Raw genomic sequence first — 20,741 nt, 5'->3', positions numbered from 1 at the left:
CATTAAACTGGCAGGCAAACTCAACTCTGCTATATTTTTCTCTCACTCTGCTGTACTAACAAGCTAACTTGGAGTCTTTGTTTCCTCTTTATGCTGCACTTCACTCTTGTAGTCGGACTTATGTTCAGCCAAAAAGTAGGTTAGAATCCTGGCAGCTCCAACATGGAGTCTCAACCAGAACAAACTAGAACTGCCCCACCTCATTCTGGTAGCAAGCAGGACTCGCCCACTTCTGCCCAAAAGAGGGGAGAATGGAATGGTGAGTTCCATTCTGTCTAAGATAGCTCTGCCAGAAATGCTGCCACCTGCTGGTGAATCAGGCACATTACCTGTAATAAACAGTTACAGAACAAGATTATGAATGCACATTGTGGAGGACCTGGAAAGACATACATAAGATGACATTATATAACCCAATAGAGATAGTAACAGGGTGCAGGAGTGGTAACACCACTCTGGGGTGTTACACTATTGACTGCCCCCCCTCCCGCCACCAGATGTTTTGATCCGCACGACGGGGAGATGCAGTGGCAGTCATGCGGCGATCAGGAGTCACGCGGGTGTACGGCTTTGGGGAGGTCATTATAGGGGTCATGAAAAAAAGTTGTAATAGTCACAGTTTATTTATTCAATGTAAATGCATTTCTTTATTGGCAACCATTTCTTACTTTTTATTGGAAACAATACTTTCCTCCCTATGCTGCTAACAAGATTACTGGGGCCTATCACTAAGCAAGGATTTGGGGTAATAGCCTGTAATTTGCATGACCTGCCTTTAGGCAAATGGAATGTCATTGATTTAGTTGAAACAGTTTAATGAGCTTTGTGAAATAAAGTCCAAACCAAACTCCCCGGCTTTTGTGTTTACCGATTTGGACAGACAATTATTCCGAGCACTGCATCCAGAAATCTACATCAAGGTCATTTTTCTTCCAATTACTGCTTACAAAAGTAATTAATACTGTGCCAAATATCCCTTCACATTGGATTCCTTGCAATGTAAGCTGAATTCCATTCTCATGAAACGTGGGAATGTCACTATGCAGAACTGTCAGTGGAATTCCAAGCACATTTTTTGTAAGGTTTATTTTTTTGTAGAATTTATTGTTTGTAAATACCGGATATCAATAAGATAGGGAAAGTTGTTTTTAGGCCTTTTTATACATGAGAACACTAGAATAGTCTTTGATATTTGATATTACATTAAATCAATATCTGTATCAGTTCTATAGGGATTTATTGCCCTATTGTGAGAAAGAGATAAACTGAGTTCATCTATTTTACTTGGCAGCCAGGGGATTAGTTCAGCGTTTTAAAGCTTGGGTCATATCAGTACTATTTTGACAAGAACTATTTTTTTTTTCTCTCTAATAAAGTATCGTTGACCATTTGAAGTGAATCTTTGTTAGCAATGTCAGACTGTACATATTTTTGGTTCTAGATTGTAAGCTTTCCTGGATAGCTATCCACATTTTTGCCATGTTGGTTAGAATTTTACATCATATAGTTTTAAAGGGATATAGTCATTAAACCAGTGGTTCTTAACCTTGTTGGAGGTACTGAACCCCACCAGTTTCATATGCGCATTCACTGAACCCTTCTTAATTGGAAAAATTAAATATGATTTTTTCAAATTCAAAACATAGGTATATATTTATACATAGGTTTACAAAGTGAATAAAACCATTAAAGAACAAAACCATTAAGAACAAAGAACAAAACCATTAAAACATGATTTTCACACAAAAATAAAAACATAATAATGAATATTTACTGCAAATCAGTGTGACTTCTGCTGTTGTCTTTTAGAGACCAGGTCAGAAATGCGCGGCTTTACCTTGGCAAGTGCCACTCTCATGTCATTTTCGCAACAAAGTCTGTTCCTTTTCTTCGTTTTTATGTCCAGCATCCTTGAAAAGGATTGCTCGCAAAGATATGTTGTAACAAACGGTATGAAAAACTCCAGAGCTTTCTTAGCAATAACAGGGTACGTTACCATTTGTTGACACCAAAACGTTGAGAGCGTTGTTGTTCTGAAGAGTTGCTGTTGAACCTGGCTCTGCTGAAGTTCAATGATTTCATCGAGGTATTCATCATTGACATCTGTTGTCTCAACACTAAATGTGAACGGTTGTCTCACCCATGCTGGATATGACTCTCTTGTAGGGAAGTATCCATCAAGAGACGTTGCAAGCTCATCTAAGTGCGTGGCAATTGCTTGCTTTAGTTCCGTGGGTACAGAAATGTCTCCGATTCCAGATACATCTTCGATCTTACTTACACAGTCGTCTAGCAGGGGAAAGTTTGCGAAGTTATCGTTCTCTATTCGTCGTTTCCATAACGGTAGCTTTTTTTGAAAAGCCTTCAGGTTTTCTTCCGCTTCGATGATGTTGACTCCACCGCCCTGCATCTGTTGATTGAGAGGATTTAGAGCTGCAAAGATATCAGTCATGTACGCTAAAATGAGAATGAACTCAGAATCTTTGAAGCAATCTGCATGACAATGTTGGTGCTCTTGCAAAAACAGGGCTAATTCCACATGCATGGCAAAAACACGATTCAACACCTGTCCCCGGGATAACCACCGAACGTTGGAATGGTACAGAAGTACCTCAAATTCAGATCCCATTTCTTTACACAGCTCCCTGAAAATGCGGTGCCTCAGAGCACTATTTCGCACATAGTTCACACATTCCACTACAATTTTAAATACTTCTGCCAGTTTTGGAGGCAAGGTTTTTGTTGCCAATGCATGCCTATGCAGAATACAATGCGTAACAATGATGTGTGGTGCATTGGCTTTCACTAGCGCACCAAAACCAGACTTTCTTCCCAGCATGGCTGGAGCTCCATCCGAACAAACTGCAGAAACCATATCCCACGAAAGATTGTTGTCTTTGAAGAAGTCATCCACAAGTTTCTTCACATCGGCTGCCTTAGTTGTTGTTGTAAGAGGCTTACAAAATAAAAACTCTTCCTTTATCACGTCGTCTTTCACATAGCGCACGAATACTGCAAGCTGGCTTAGATTGGAGACGTCTGTGGTCTCGTCGAGTTGAAGGCTGAATTTTGCCGGGCTTGAAATCAGATCTGCAACTATTTGAGCCAAGATGTCTTTGCTCATGTCCTCTATTCTGTCGCTGATGGTGTCATTTGAAAGAGGAATTTGGGATAACTTAACTTCAGCCGCTTTTCCCAGCATGATATTCGCCATCTTCAACACAGCTGGTTTTATGAGTGTTTCACCAATGGTGTGGGGTTTGCCCTGCTTTGCGATCAGGTAAGCAACTTCGTACGATGCTATGAGGATCGGTTTGTTGATGGGTACAAAGCCGAGAACAGGCAGACTAGCCTTTTCATCGAATCTGGCTCTCCTCACCTTGAATTCAGCGAGCGTTGTGTTCTTGTATTTTCCATCTCCATGCAGCTTAAGGAAGTGTTCTCTTAGTTTTGCCGGTGCTAGACTAGAATTGCTCAACTTGGCATTGCAAATCATACAGTTAGGACGCTGACTCCCATCACGTTCCGTTATACATGTGAATCCATATTGTACATATTCGTCCGACCACTTTCTTTTTTTGCTCGACATAGTTAGTATGAAGGGATAGGCCAAGCGATGTTGCGTGATCACCTGCAGCCAATGATGGACAAGCGGGGCGAGTCGGGTGTGTGTCTTGACCTCCAGGGCCGGACTGGGGATACAAAGCAGCCCTGGAAAAAAAATCTATGTCAGCCCCATAAGTCACTGCGCCTAATATACTACTGCCCCCCCCTCTCCACTATCTAATACACTGCTGCCCCCTCCCCACCACCCCCAATACACTGCTGAACACCCTCCCACCCCCCTAATACACTGCTTATCCCCTCCCACCCCCTAATAAACTGCTGACCCCCCTCCCAACCTCCTAATACACTACTGACCCCCAGCCTCCCAGCCACCCCAATACACTGCTGACCCCCCAGTCCCTCAATACACTGCTGACCCCCTCCCAAAACAATCCCAGCCCACCTAATACAATGATGACCCCCTTCCCAGCCCCCCTAATTCACTGCTGACCCCCCTCCTAGCCACCTTAATACACTGCTGACCCCCATCCTTGCCACCCCAATACACTGCTGACCCCCACCCTCCCAGTCCCCCCAATACACTGCTGGCCCCTCCAATACAATGCTGACCCCTTAAATACAATACACAATAGGTCCTCCAAGCCCCTTTACTCTTACCTGTAGTACAACAGGTCAGCTTAGCTCAGTGATGCCGGTGTCTGTGTGCAGGAGGGACAGGATGCCGCTGCCGCCACCATGCTGTGCAGTCACTAGATCCGCCGCCGCGCAGCCGACGGATATAACGTCATGTCGTCATATGCCGCTCACATCCGGCGGCTGGCGGAAGCAAAATCATTGCGCTCGCTCGGCTCTTCTGATCATGAGCCGCAGCGGGCGCAAAAGGAGTCTGAGTAACAGGAAATAAATATTTTCCTGTCTTGTGGCAGCCACCTATCGCCGAACCCGCGAGACTGACTCACCGAACCCCTGGGGTTCGATCGAACCCAGGTTAAGAACCACTGCATTAAACGGTGAGGAAATTAAAGTTTTTTTTTTACCTTGCCAGTTTCACTTTGGATCTCGTTGCTGGTCTCATGCAAATATGTTTGTGTTGCATCTCCATGTTTGCTGATGTAACATCCATTGTGATGACATCCATTATGATGACATAGGCTGCTATGGTGTTGACTGTAGCAGCCAATCACTGCCCACTGCATGATGGTGCTTTCATAATATCATCAAGTGACCTCCCCGCCAATCAGCTCTGATGAGGAGATGGCGCTCCATGCAAGTGCCGCTTCCTGGTCTTTACACTACACCTCGTCTCATGTGGAGTGGTGGCGTAGTGTAATTACAAGTGCTCACTCAATTCACTTCATTGGAGTGGGTACTTGTATTACATTGTACTTCTGAGGCGAAGTGCAATATATTGAGGATGCGGTGCTCACATGAAGCTATTCAAACAGCTGATCTGCGGGGGTGCCTGGGTTGGACCCCCGCCAATATTGATGACCTATCCTGACGATAGGTCATCAATATTAACAGCTGGACAACCCCTTTAATCGCCTGCCATGGTTACCTGATATTATAATTAAAGAGGACCTGTACCTTACTCCCCAATGCAATACCTGCCTTCCCTGCATTCACATAACGATGAGGGCTGTTTTTTTGCAGGCCTTTTAAATGATTCTATTTAATATTTCATACAATACATGTGAAATCTGGAAAAAAATATATTATATTATAGTTTTTGTTTTACTAAATTCAAAAGCTTTGAGAAACAAAAATTCTTTGCATTTCCATATTTTGACAACCATAATTTTTTCATATTTCTATCTACAGAGCTATGTACGAACTCTTTTATTGTGTGGCAAGTTGTAATTTTTAATCGACACTTTGGGGTATGTGTTTTTGATCATTTATTATTATTGTTTTTATGAAAGTGACCAAAACACAGAGATTCAAGCATTTAGTTTTCTTTATGGCTGTCATCATGCGGGTAGAATACATTTAGGCCTTATGCACGACCGTAGTTTTCATCTGCATCCGATCTGCAATTCGCAATCCGTGGATCAGACACAGACCCATTCATTTCTATGGGTTTGCAAAAAATGCAATCCAATTTGTGTGCGGTCCATATCTGTATTATAGAACATGTCCTATTCTTGTCCAAATAGCCATGTCTACTGATTGGTGTGAGAAAATTGAAGAATGCACATGTCCAGTATCTGTATTTTGTCGATCCGTGGTTTGTGGACCACAAAATGGATACAGTCGTGTGCATTAGGCCTTATATTTTAAAAGTTCAGGCATTTTAGAACCTGGCTATACCCGTGATGTTTATGTATTTTGTTTATTTTTATTTGTAAAATGGGGAAAGGAGTGATTTGAATTTTTAACTCTTGTTTTTTTAGATTTTTAAAACCTTTTTGAGTTTAACATATAGTAAGGCTGGTTACAGCCTGGATTTGTGGGTGGGGCTGCCCTATATATAATCCCGAGCGGCCTCACCCTGGGGACGATCGCTTCGTGCTGCTTCCTCCAGTCGGTTCTGTCACTTCCGGTTCGTCAGTGTTTCCCCCAGCCTACGTCACTTCCGCAGTAAGTCGCTGCTCTGCAGCTTCCTCGGCCAGGGGCAGCAATCCGTCCGGCCTGCCAGCGTTGGGCTTGGCCGGGGCTGCCTCCCTCCTTCAGCTCCTGGAATGCCTCCTCGCGGCAGAATGAGTCTCATATTGCTGATCGGGGCCTTACGGCAGAGGCATTTACGGCACTTCAGGTAAGGCTGACCGATCCCGCTGGGCTCGGCTTGTGTAACTCCCCGTCAAAAGCCGCACTGCTCTGTGTCCTCGTCATCCCCTCTAATGTAGTTGACTCCATGAATGTTGTCTTGGTAGTGGGGTTTGTTGCTTTACAGCAATTGGGCTGCAGGATGCCGGTAGTGCCAGAGGCAGCCCATGGCATGGATTGGGTCCTCAACATTGCTCCGGTAGGACTCCGACCCATCCCATGCTCTGGGCCTGGGCTTAAGGTGGAGGTACTGCCGTGCACATCGGGGAGTTCTCCAGTCATCTGGAGTTCGGCAGTCTCCGCTTGGCTGACACACATGATGGGGGGCAGGATGTCCCTAACCGGGTTCTTCTCTTCCCAGTTTAAGTGGAGGTGCTATTTTCCGGTTTCCTAATGTACCATTTCGGGCTCAGGACTTAATGTATCAGCTTGTTGTCTATCTAGATGCTGATAAATGTTTCTAAAACAAACAGGGCTGCACTTCCGTCTGATATCCAGTCCTCCTGATCAGCCAAGTAGCTGCTCAACAGCTTCCTGAATTCTTTAGGTATCACGCATACGTCATTTTGTCTGTCTTCCCTGCTTCTTGTCTCGCTCTCACACATCATCTGATGTCTCCCTGGATCTCCCAGGCCCACTCTGTTTCTGTCATCCTAGATCGCCCAGGCTCGCTCTGTCTCTGTCATCCTGGATCGCCCAGGCTCGCTCTGCCTCTGTCATCCTGGATCGCCCAGGCTCGCTCTGTTTCTGTCATCCTGGATCGCCCAGGCTCGCTCTGTTTCTGTCATCCTGGATCGCCTAGGCTCGCTCTGTCTCTGTCATCCTGGATCGCCCAGGCTTGCTCTGTCTCTGTCATCCTGGATCGCCCAGGCTCGCTCTGTCTCTGTCATCCGGGTTCGTCACGTTTTAGCAAAAAATAGTGTTTTCAATAAAAAAAAATAAGTTTCAAGTTAAAAAATGAAAAAAACGCCCCTTTCCCCTGATATTATAATAAAAAATAGGAAAGAAAAAGAAAAAACACAGATTAGGTATCGCCGCATCCGTAACGACCGACTCTATAAATATATCACATGATCCACCCCGTCCGATAAACACCATAAAAAAAAATAAAACTGTGTCAAAAAAAAAATCTTTTGTCACCTTACATTACTAAAAGTGCAACACAAAGCGATCAAAAAGGCGTATGCACCATAATAGCACCAATCTGATCATCACCTGATCCCGCAAAAAATAAGCCCATACATAGGACAATCCCCCAAAAAATAAAAAGACTATGGCTCTCAGACTATGGAGACACTAAAACATTATTTTTTTGTTTCAAAAATACTTTTATTGTGTTAAATGTAAAAAAAAAAAGTATCCATATTAGGTATCGCTGCGTTCGTAACAACCTGATCTGTAAATATCGCATGATTTAACCCCTCAGGTGAACACTAAAAAAAATCTAATAAAAATGGTGTCAAAAAGCCATTTTGTCACTTTACATCACAAAAAGTGTAATAGCAAGCAATCAAAAAGTCATACGCACCCAAAAATAGTGCCAATCACACTGTCACCTCATTCCGCAAAAATTATACCCTACCTAAGACAAACGCTCAAAAAAAAAAAAAACTATGGTTTTAAGACTATAGAGACACTAAAACATGATTTTTTTTGTTTGTTTCAAAAAAGATATTATTGTGTAAAACTTAAATAAATAAAAAAAGTTTAAATTGTAGGTATTGCCACGTCTGTAACGACTTGTTCTATAAAAATATCACATGACCTAACCCCTCAGGTGAACACCGTAAAAAAAAAAATGGTGTAAAAAAAGCCATATTTTTGTCACCTTACATAAAAAAAAGTGTAATACCAGGCGATCAAAAAGTCATATGCACCCTAAAATAGTACCAATAAAACCGTCATCTCATACCGAAAAAAATGAGCCCCTACCTAAGACAATTGCCCAAAATATAAAAAAAACTATGGCTCTCAGAATATGGAGAAACGATTTTTTTTTTAAAATGCTTTATTATGTAAAACTGAAACAAACAACCCAAAAAAAATTGGTATTGTCGTGTCTGTAACAACCTGTCCTATAAAAATAGCTCATGATCTAACCTGTCAGATGTACGTTATAAATAACAAAAAATAAAAACAGTGCCAAAACAACTATTTTTTTGTTACCTTGCCTCACAAAAAGTGTAATATAGGGCAACCAAAAATCATCTGTACCCTAAAATAGTACCAAAAAAACTGCCACCTTATCCCGTAGTTTCCAAAATGGGGTCACTCTTTTGGAGTTTCTACTCTAGGGGTGCATCAGAGGGGCTTCAAATGGGACATGGCGTCAAAACACCAGTCCATCAAAATCTGCCTTCCAAAAACCATATGGCGTTCCTTTTCTTCTGTGCCCTGCCATGTGGCCATACAGCAGTTTACGACCACATATAGGGTGTTTCTGTAAACTACAGAAACAGGGCAATAAATATAGAGTTTTGTTTGGCAGTTAACCCTTGCTTTGTTAGCGGAAAAAAATCATTAAAATGGAATATCTGCCCAAAAAGTGAAACTCTGAAATTTCATCTCCATTTTCCATTAATTCTTGTGGAACACCTAAAGGGTTAACAAAGTTAGTAAAATCAGTTCTCAATACCTTGAGGGGTGTAGTTTCTAAAATGTGGTAACTTTTTTGTAGTTTTTACTCTAGGGGTGCATCAGGGGGGCTTCAAATGGGACATGGTGTCAAAAAACCAGTCCATCAAAATCTGCCTCCCAAAAACCATATGGCGTTCCTTTCCCTCTGCGCCCTGCTGTATGGCCATACAGCAGTTTACGACCACATATGGGGTGTTTCTGTAAACTACAGAATCAGGGCAATAAATATTGAGTTTTGTTTGGCTGTTAACCCTTGATTTGTTAGTGGAAAAAAATAATTAAAATGGAAAATCTGCCAAAAAAGTGAAATTCTGAAATTTAATCTCCATTTTTCATTAATTCTTGTGGAACACCTAAAGGGTTAACAAAGTTTGTAAAATCAGTTTTTTATACCTTGAGGGGTGTCGTCTCTAAAATGGGGTCATTTTGGGGTGGTTTCTATTATGTAAGCCTCACAAAGTGACTTCAGACCTGAACTGGTCCTTAAAAAGTGGGTTTTGGAAATTTTCAGAAAAATTTCAAGATTTGCTTCTAAACTTCTAAGCCTTCTAACGTCCCCAAAAAATAAATGGCATTCACAAAATGAACCAAACAGGAAGCAGACATATGGGAAATGTAAAGTAATAACTATTATATGAGGTATCACTATCTGTTTTAAAAGCAGAGAAATTGAAATTTGGAAAGTTGAGAATTTTTCCAAATTTTTGGTAAATTTGGTATTTTTTATAAATAAAAATGAATATTTTGATTCAAATTTACCACTGTCATGAAGTATAATATGTGACGAGAAAACAGTCTTAGAATGGCTTGGATAAGTAATAGCGTTTTAAAGTTTTCACTACTTAAAGTAACACATGTCAGATTTGCAAAAATCAGTCTGGTCCTTAAGGTGAAAAATGGCCCGGTCCTTAACACTGGGTTCAGACCTGAGCGTATTTGATATGCGCGTTTAACGCGCGTTTTTGTCGCGTGTTTTTTGTGCGTGTTTTTGTCCATAGTCAACGCGCGTATTATGCGCGTTTGTGTGATTGACAGCAGTGTCCTATGGCCGCAAACGCGCGACAAAACGCCCCAAAGAAGCTCAAGAACTTGTTTATGCGTCGGGCGTTTTTCTGCGCGTTCGAACGCGCTGTAAAACGCGAAAATGTGAACCAGTCCCATAGGGAAGCATTGGTTTGCATCGGTTAGGCGTTTTACAGCGCGTTCGAACGCGCTGTAAAACGCGCAAGTGTGAACTTAGGGTAAGGGGTTAATTACTCTGCAAATGAGTATAACCACTTAACCAGTTGGAGGGGCGGTGTCCCTGCACAGTCTGACACTGTCCAATTACTGCTGCCAGTGTTAGGCCTATTTCACATGACCGTAGGTGTCCCATGCCCGTGCTGCGGACCGCATATGCGGATCTGAAATACATGGGTGCCGTTCCGTGGGCATTCCGCATCACGGATGCGGACCCATTAAATTCAATGGGTCCGCAAATCCGGAGATGCGGAATGGTGCGGAACAGAAGCACGGAACGGAACCCTACGGAAGCACTACAGAGTGCGGGGTTTCGTACCGTACTTCCGTTCCGCAAAAAGATGGAACATGTCCTATCTTTTTGTGGAATGGGCTGATCGCGGACCGATTAAAGTAAATGGGTCCGCGATCCGCTGCGGCTGCCCCACGGTCGGTGTTCGTGCATTGCGGCCCGTACATTCTGTATGTGTTCCGTTTTTTTTGTGGACCCATTGATTTGAATGGAGCCACGGAATGTGATTTGCGGGCAATAATAGGACATGTTCTATCTTTCAATGGAACGGAAAAACGGAAATACGGAAACGGAATGCCTACATTCATTTTTTTTGCGGAACTATTCAAATGAATGGTTCCGTATACGGAACACAAAAAACGGCCCATATACGGAACGCAAAAAACGTTAGTGTAGACTGTGCAGGGGCAACAGTCAACTTGTAATACCTACTTGCAGATTCATTAGTAAACTTTTTGTATCAATAAGGGTCCATTCACATGTCCGTGGCGTGTTTTGGGGATCCACGGATCCGCAAAACACAGACATCGGCAATGTGCGTTCCGCATTTTCTGGACCGCACATCGCCGGCACTAATAGAATATGCCTATTCTTGTCCGCAATTACGGACAAGAATAGTACATGTTCTATTTTTTTCGGGAACAGAAGTGCGGGTCCGCAGTTCCGTATCCGGGCCTCACATCGTGCGGCCCCATAGAAATGAATGGGTCCGCAAAATGCGGAACGGAATTGTGGACGTGTGAATGGGGCCTAAATGGGGAACTGAACAACATACAATTACAGTCAGGTCCATAAATATTGGGACATTGACACAATTCTAACATTTTTGGCTCTATACACCAGCACAATAGATTTGAAATGAAACGAACAAGATGTGATTTAACTGCAGACTGTCAGCTTTAATTTGAGGGTATTTACATCCAAATCAGGTGAACGGTGTAGGAATTACAACAGTTTGCATATGTGCCTCCCACTTGTTAAGGAGCCAAAAGTAATGGGACAGAATAATAATCATAAATCAAACTTTCACTTTTTAATACTTGGTTGCAAATCCTTTGCAGTCAATTACAGCCTGAAGTCTGGAACGCATAGACATCACCAGACACTGAGTTTCATCCCTGGTGATGCTCTGCCAGGCCTCTACTGCAACTGTCTTCAGTTCCTGCTTGTTCTTGGGGCATTTTCCCTTCAGTTTTGTCTTCAGCAAGTGAAATGCATGCTCAATCGGATTCAGGTCAGGTGATTGACTTGGCCATTGCATAACATTCCACTTCTTTCCCTTAAAAAACTCTTTGGTTGCTTTTGCAGTATGCTTTGGGTCATTGCCCATCTGCACTGTGAAGCGTCGTCCAATGAGTTCTGAAGCATTTGGCTAAATATATGAGCAGATAATATTGCCCGAAACACTTCAGAATTTATCCTGATGCTTTTGTCAGCAGTCACATCATCAATAAATACAAGAGAACCGCAGCCATACATGCCCACGCCATGACACTACCACCACCATGCTTCACTGATGAGGTGGTATGCTTAGGATCATGAGCAGTTCCTTTCCTTCTCTATACTCGTCTCTTCTAATCACTCTGGTACAAGTTGATCTTGGTCTCATCTGTCCATAGGATGTCGAGAACTGTGAAGGCTTTTTTAGATATTGTTTGGTAAACTCTAATCTGGCCTTCCTGTTTTTGAGGCTCACCAATGGTTTACATCTTGTGGTGAACCCTCTGTATTCATTCTGGTGAAGTCTTCTCTTGATTGTTGACTTTGACACACTGTTGAGGAAGGGTTGAGACGTATGCATATATATCCATATATGCATGCAAACACGTGCATACATGTATGATATATATGCATGCATTGACTGCCACATCATAGGATGATGTGCGCAGATGTGCCCAGCATCTGCGCACATCTGCCCTTGGTGTCCCAGAGGGGTTTATTGTGGCCCCTGTGGGAAATATGTGGTCCCTGGTTGATCTGTGCCCCCTTATATAATCTGTGCCCCCTTATTATATATTATACCCCAATATCAGGGTATACATGTGTATGGATGTGCCCCAAGCATCCATATACATGCATATTATACATATATCCGCCTCCATAGGCCCCTTTACCTGAAACCAGGTGCATCAGTGTGAATGTGCCCCAAGCATTCACACTGATGCAATCTGGCTGATTGCATCAGAATGACCGGACAAGGGTCCGGTCATCCTGATGGCTACAAAGAACTCAGGTTCAACAGAATCTTAGTCCTTTGTTTTAATTATCTCCAGCGCTGCTGGAGATAATTATGCATGATAGAAGGAAGGGAGAAACCTCCCCTCCTTCTATTATGCGCATTCCTGCAGAGCGATTACCATCGCGCTGGCCGGAATGCAAAGTGCTACAGGCGGGAGATCAAAGGCCTCTCCCACCTGTTAGCAAGTGGTGCATCGCGGCCGCGCTCGTCAGGAGGTGCGCGGGTTGGCGCAGTGACGTCATCTCACTGCGCCGGCCCACGTGTTCCTGATGGTGCGGCAGTGCGAGCCGCCAGATATAAAGATCCGGTGGCCCCCCTTCACTGGGAGGAAGAAGTCGAGCCGCCCCCCCTGAAGAGGATCCCCCTGTACAACGAGCACCCCCTAGATGAACGAGCAACAAAGAACCCTCGTCGTTCCCTTAGGGACAGGAATGGAACCAGGTGGGGTGGGCTGCTAATATTTGTGTGAGTGTATTGTATAGATAGCTTTGTGGGTGGAATTTTGGAACCGTGTAGTGTAGTTTAGTATTGTATTTATAGTGCTGTATTGTTAATGTATTGCGTGCGTAGTGTACTAGGTATTAATAAATATCTTGTTTTACTTGTAACTATCTGTGTAACGTGTGGTTATTAGCGATAGTTAGTTCAGTAAGGCGCATGCAGCTAGTTTAGTGATTAGCGTAAGGCAAAGTACAGTGAAAGTATTGTATTTATTCAATGTTAAGGTATAAATAGGCAGAGTCATTGGTAGACGGCTCCTCCTATTTATGAATATTAATTATTGATATTTTGATAAATATTGGTAATTAATATTCTCCCTTTACACACACATACACCTACCTCCTGGAGAGTGTTCTTGATCTGGCCAACTGTTGTGAAGGGTGTTTTCTTCACCAGGGAAAGAATTCTTCGGTCATCCACCACAGTTGTTTTCCGTGGTCTTCTGGGTCTTTTGGATTTGCTGAGCTCACCGATGCGTTCCTTCTTTTTAAGAATGTTCCAAACAGTTGTTTTGGCCACGCCTAATGTTTTTGCTATCTCTCTGATGGGTTTTTTTTTTTTTTTTTCAGCCTAATGATGGCTTGCTTCACTGATAGTGACAGCTCTTTGGATCTCATCTTGAGAGTTGACAGCAACAGATTCCAAATGCAAATAGCACACTTGAAATGAACTCTGGACCTTTTATCAGCTCATTGTAATTGGGATAATGAGGGAATAACACACACCTGGCCATGGAACAGCTGAGAAGCCAATTGTCCCATTACTTTTGGTCGCTTAACAAGTGGGAGGCACATATGCAAGCTGTTGTAATTCCTACACCGTTCACCTGATTTGGATGTAAATACCCTCAAATTAAAGCTGACAGTCTGCAGTTAAAGCACGTCTTGTTCGTTTTATTTCAAATCCACTGTAGTGGTGTATAGAGCCAAAAATCTTAGAATTGTGTCGATGTCCAATATTTATGGACCTGACTGTATATGAAGGGTTGCTCTAGAATCATTATTGCATGGGGAATGCAAGTAGTTACTAAAACAGACATTTCAGGAGAAGTGACGGGTCCTCTTTAGGGTCCATTCACATGTTTCGCGGTCTGAAAATTGAGGATCCGCAAAACACAGACACCGGCCAAGTGCGTTCCGCATTTTGGAGAACGCACATGGCCGGCCCTGTGATGTGCCTATTCTTGTCCGTGGCTATGGACAAGAATAGGACATGCTATATCTTTTTTTGCAGGTCCGCGGATCGGAACCATGGATGCGGACAGCATACGGTGTGCTGTGCGCATCTTTTGCAGCCTCATTGAAATGAATGGGTCCGCACCCGACCTGCAAAATTGTGGAACAGATGCGGACGTGTGAATGGATCGTTAGGGCTTATGCACACAAACTTATTTTCGTTCCGCTTCAATGGGTCCGCAAAAACATTGAAAGTTACTCCGTGTGCATTCCGTTTCCGTATTTCCGTTCCGCAAAAAAGAAGTGCATGTGCTAATATTGTCTGCAAATCACAGTCCAAGGCCCCATTCAAGTCAATGGGTCCGCAAAAAATACGAAACACATCCGTATGTTATCCGTATTTCATCTGTATTTTGCGGATCCATTCTGTAGAAATTCTATGCCCAGCCCATATTGCTCATGTGTTTGGTGATTAATAAGTTACTGTTTCCGTTTCCGATCTGCAAAAAATGGATCGCATACGGAAACCATACGGATATGTTTTGTGGAATAAGGGAACGGAAGAGGACTTAAATCAGAGAAAAAAAAACTCAGATACAGAACAACAGATCCGTGAAAAACGGACCGCAAAACAACAACGGTCGTGTGCATGAGCCCTTAATCTGTAAAAAAGGAGAATGCATTGAGCTTTTAACAAGCTTTGCTTCTGATGCCAACAGATGTAAGGCAGCTATCCTAAGGCCCCTTTCACATGGGCGAGTTTTCCACGCGGGTGCAATGCGTGAGTTGAACGCATTGCACCCGCACTGAATCAGGACCCATTCATTTCTATGGGGCTGTTCACATGAGCGGTGATTTTCACGCATCACTAGTGCGTTGCGTGAAAATCGCAGCAAGCTCTATTTTGTGCGTTTTTCATCAACGCAGGCCCCATAGAAGTGAATGGGGCTGTGTGAAAATCGCAAGCATCCGCAAGTAAGTGCGGATGCGGTACGATTTTCACGCACGGTTGCTAGGAGACGATCGGGATGGGGACCCGATCATTATTATTTTTCCTTATAACATGGTTATAAGGGAAAATAATAGCATTCTGAATACAGAATGCATAGTACAATAGGGCTGGAGGGGTTAAAAATAAAAATAAAAATTTAACTCACCTTAATCCACTTGCTCGCGCAGCCCGGCATCTCCTTCTGTCTTCATCTTAGCTGTGTGCAGGAAAAGGACCTGTGGTGACGTCACTCCGGTCATCACATGGTCCATCACATGATCTTTTATCATGGTGATGGATCATGTGATGGACCATGTGATGACCGGAGTAACGCCACCACAGGTCCTTTTCCTGCACACAGCTATGATGAAGATAGAAGAGATGCCGGGCTGCGCGAGCAAATGGATCAAGGTGAGTTAAATTATTTATTTATTTTTTTAACCCCTCCAGCGCTATTTTACTATGCATTCTGTATTCAGAATGCTATTATTTTCCCTTATTACCATGTTATAAGGGAAAATAATACAATCTACAGAACACCGATCCCAAGCCCGAAGTTCTGTGAAGAAGTTCGGGTTTGGGTACCAAACATGCCCGATTTTTCTCACGCGAGTGCAAAACGCATTACAATGTTTTGCACTCACGCGGAAAAATCGCGCATGTTCCCGCAACGCACCCGCACCTTTTCCTGCAACGCCCGTGTGAAAGAGGCCTAAAAGTCAATGTTCAACCTTTTTAATCCTGACTTAGGCCTCTCACCCAGTTAAGGGTCCATTCACATGTGCGTAGTGTATTGCGGATCCGCAATACATCCAGCCGGCACCCCCATCGAACTGGCTATTCTTGTCCGCAATTCCGGACAAGAATAGGACATGTTCTATTCTTTTCCGGAGCCGCGGACCTGAAGTTTGGGGCCGCGTTCCGGAAATACGGATGCGGACAGCACACTGTCCGAGAATGAATGGGTCCGCACCCGTTCCGGATAATTGCAGAATGGGTGTGGACACATTCTACGAACGTGTGAATGGACCCGGTCCCTAAGGCCTCTTGCACACGAACATTTTTTTTCCCGTTTACGTTCCGTTTTTTGCATTCCGTATATGGACCGTATACGGAACCATTCATTTCAATGAATCCGCTAAAAAAACGGAAGGTACTCCATATGCCTTCCGTTTCCGTATTTCCGTTTTTCCTTTCCGTTCAAAGATAGAACATGTCCTATTATTGTCCACATAACGGACAAGGATAGTACTGTTCTATCAGGGGCCAGCTGTTCCATTCCGCAAAAAAACAGAATGCACACGGACGTCATCCGGATTTTTTGCGGATCCGTTTTTTGCGGACCGCAAAATACTGAAAAATCCATACGGTCGTGTGCAAGAGGCCTAAGCCAGTACTCACTGCTCTGCACTGACGGGGGCAATCACCCGAAACAGCTGTCTGCAGATGAGGTACTGGCTTATTTAAATCTGAGTCATGTCTCAAGGCCAATTTAAAGGGTCGAACATTGACTTAGGCCTAGTTCACACGATCGTATGGCTTTTATAGTTTTTTGCGGTCCATTTTTCACTGATCCGTTGTTCCGTTTTTGAGTTCCGTTGTGTTTCCGTTTCCTTTCCGTTTTTCCGTTCAGTTTTTCCGTATTCCATTTACAGTATACAGTAATTACATAGAAAAAATTGGGCTGGGCATAACATTTTCAATAGATGGTTCAGCAAAAACGGAACGGATACGGAAGACATACGGATGCATTTCCGTATGTGTTCAGTTTTTTTGGCGGACCCATTGACTTGAATGGAGCCACGGAACATGATTTGCGGCCATATATAGGGCATGTTGTATCTTTCAACGGAACGGAAATATGGAAACGGAATGCTTATGGAACACATTCCATTTTTAATGCGGAACCATTGAAATGAATGGTTCCGTATACGGACCGTATACGGAACACAAAAAAACGGCCCGTACACTCGCAAAAAAAATGATTGTGTGAACTAGGCCTTATAGGATAGCTGCCTTACATAAGGTGGGATCAGAGGCTGAGCTTGTTAAGATATTATTATGATCACTATTTGATATGATATGGTCATTATGATATGATTCATCATTTTGGTCACCTTTTCACTCTCCCAAAAAATTAAAAAGTAAATAAAAAGTGATTAAGGCTACTTTCACACTACCGTTCAGAGCGGGTTGGTCTGATGTCTGCACAGACGGATCCGCTCCTACAGGGAGTGCAGAATTATTAGGCAAGTTGTATTTTTGAGGATTAATTTTATTATTGAACAACAACCATGTTCTCAATGAACCCAAAAAACTCATTAATATCAAAGCTGAATATTTTTGGAAGTAGTTTTTAGTTTGTTTTTAGTTTTAGCTATTTTAGACGGATATCTGTGTGTGCAGGTGACTATTACTGTGCATAATTATTAGGCAACTTAACAAAAAACAAATATATACCCATTTCAACTATTTATTTTTACCAGTGAAACCAATATAACATCTCAACATTCACAAATATACATTTCTGACATTCAAAAACAAAACAAAAACAAATCAGTGACCAATATAGCCACCTTTCTTTGCAAGGACACTCAAAAGCCTGCCATCCATGGATTCTGCCAGTGTTTTGATCTGTTCACCATCAACATTGCGTGCAGCAGCAACCACAGCCTCCCAGACACTGTTCAGAGAGGTGTACTGTTTTCCCTCCTTGTAAATCTCACATTTGATGATGGACCACAGGTTCTCAATGGGGTTCAGATCAGGTGAACAAGGAGGCCATGTCATTAGATTTTCTTCTTTTATACCCTTTCTTGCCAGCCACGCTGTGGAGTACTTGGACGCGTGTGATGGAGCATTGTCCTGCATGAAAATCATGTTTTTCTTGAAGGATGCAGACTTCTTCCTGTACCACTGCTTGAAGAAGGTGTCTTCCAGAAACTGGCAGTAGGACTGGGAGTTGAGCTTGACTCCATCCTCAACCCGAAAAGGCCCCACAAGCTCATCTTTGATGATACCAGCCCAAACCAGTACTCCACCTCCACCTTGCTGGCGTCTGAGTCGGACTGGAGCTCTCTGCCCTTTACCAATCCAGCCACGGGCCCATCCATCTGGCCCATCAAGACTCACTCTCATTTCATCAGTCCATAAAACCTTAGAAAAATCAGTCTTGAGATATTTCTTGGCCCAGTCTTGACATTTCAGCTTGTGTGTCTTGTTCAGTGGTGGTCGTCTTTCAGCCTTTCTTACCTTGGCCATGTCTCTGAGTATTGCACACCTTGTGCTTTTGGGCACTCCAGTGATGTTGCAGCTCTGAAATATGGCCAAACTGGTGGCAAGTGGCATCTTGGCAGCTGCACGCTTGACTTTTCTCAGTTCATGGGCAGTTATTTTGCACCTTGGTTTTTCCACACGCTTCTTGCGACCCTGTTGACTATTTTGAATGAAACGCTTGATTGTTCGATGATCACGCTTCAGAAGCTTTGCAATTTTAAGAGTGCTGCATCCCTCTGCAAGATATCTCACTATTTTTGACTTTTCTGAGCCTGTCAAGTCCTTCTTTTGACCCATTTTGCCAAAGGAAAGGAAGTTGCCTAATAATTATGCACACCTAATATAGGGTGTTGATGTCATTAGACCACACCCCTTCTCATTACAGAGATGCACATCACCTAATATGCTTAATTGGTAGTAGGCTTTCGAGCCTATACAGCTTGGAGTAAGACAACATGCATAAAGAGGATGATGTGGTCAAAATACTCATTTGCCTAATAATTCTGCACGCAGTGTATAATGCAGACGTTTGGATCCGTTCAGAACGGATCCGTCTGCATTATAGTTGAAAAAAATTTCTAAGTGTGAAAGTAGTTCAGACGGATCCGTCCAGACTTTACATTGAAAGTCAATGGGGGACGGATCCGTTTGAAGATTGACCCATATGGTGTCATCTTCAAACGGATCCGTCCCCATTGACTTACATTGTAAGTCTGGACGGATCCGCTTGCCTCCGCACGGCCAGGCGGACACCCGAACGTTTGCTGAGCGGAGGCTGAACGCTGTCAGACTGATGCATTCTGAGCGGATCCGCGTCCACTGAGAATGCATTAGGGCAGTACGGATGCGTTCGGGGCCGCATGTGAGCCCCTTCAAATGGAGCTCACAAGCGGAGCCCCGAACGCTAGTGTGAAAGTAGCCTAAGAAGCACCCCAAAATAATATAAATAAAAACTATAGTTTGACACCCCCCCCCCCCCAAAAAAAAAAAAAAAACTCTTTGGACTGAAATATAAAAAAAATTAGGTGTCAGAAAATGGTGATATAAAGAAAATGTTTTTTTTCAATGGTTTTTATTTTGTAAGTCGTAAAACATTTGGTGTTGCCTTAATCATACTATATCCAAGCCGAAAACTCTTGGCATAATTGTGTTGTTGTTTTTTTTTTTTTTTTTTTTCAGTTTCACCTCACAAAGATTTTTTTGGGTATTTTTCAATACAATATATGGTAAATTAAATGGTGCCATTAAAATAAAACTTGTCATTGTCATTGGCTGGATGGTGAATGGAAAAGTTATGGCTCTTGGAATGTGGGGAAGAAAATAAAAAGACAAAAATGGGCCAGGTTCTTAAAGGGATTGTGTCATAAAACATATTCTACATTTTTCAAGTCAGCATCTGGGTATGAATACTTTGTTATTGCATGTAATTAAAAACTTAGTATAGCCAGTGAGCTATTCAAAAAAAATGTATCTGTATAGCGCCACCTGCTGTTTGTTCTTTTGTTTATTTTCTTTGTCCATCTTCAACAGCTGTGGCAGTTACAGGGAGAGAGCTGCAGCAGAAAGGACACATCCCCTGAACTGCCAGGTTGAAGAGATTCTAACAGAACAATTGAAGCACTGAATGGGGAGATCTCTGGGTCTGTGTGAGGTACAGAGCTGGTTCTAGCTTAGTTAGAAAGGTATTGTCATGTCCTATATGATGTCTGATTTTCATTTTTTACATGAATCATCGCATAACCCCTTTAAGGGGTTATACAGAACAATCATTGAGAACTTTCGCTCAAACAATCTTTTTGGATGATATTGGTCCTATTTAAAAGGCATTTAAGAAAGAGGCCTGCAGATCATTTAAAGAACATGAACATTTGAAGCAGATCTGAATTGCAAAACTGAAATATAGAACTTTCTCCAAAAGTCGTTAAACACTTTAGAAAAATACATTCCACAGATTTTTCTTTGCTGAACATCCCCAAGGTGCTGCTCTATAGATGACCTGACTAATAATGCTGACTTTTATTACTTTGTTCATAAAAAAAAAAACGATTTTGCCTTTTG

The 20,741-nt window shown here is 42.8% G+C and overlaps 1 protein-coding gene across 1 annotated transcript; it reads right to left on the bottom strand.

Annotated features, from left to right (window-relative positions):
* Positions 1-1,780: 1,780 nt before the first annotated feature.
* Positions 1,781-3,589, bottom strand: LOC121002575 (protein ZBED8-like). The gene has a single exon (XM_040434018.1). The coding sequence runs from the start codon at positions 3,587-3,589 to the stop codon at positions 1,781-1,783; it is 1,809 nt and encodes a 602-aa protein (XP_040289952.1).
* Between the last annotated feature and the right edge of the window lie 17,152 nt (positions 3,590-20,741).

Source organism: Bufo bufo, chromosome 5, assembly GCF_905171765.1.
Source record: "Bufo bufo chromosome 5, aBufBuf1.1, whole genome shotgun sequence".
In the NCBI taxonomy this organism is placed as follows: domain Eukaryota; kingdom Metazoa; phylum Chordata; class Amphibia; order Anura; family Bufonidae; genus Bufo; species Bufo bufo.
Note: the sequence above shows the minus strand (reverse complement) of the source record. Positions and strands in the feature narration are given on the sequence as shown.

Bases quoted from the DNA above. Each gene is read 5' to 3' on its own strand.
- LOC121002575 (XM_040434018.1), bottom strand. From the start codon at position 3,589: ATGTCGAGCAAAAAAAGAAAGTGGTCGGACGAATATGTACAATATGGA.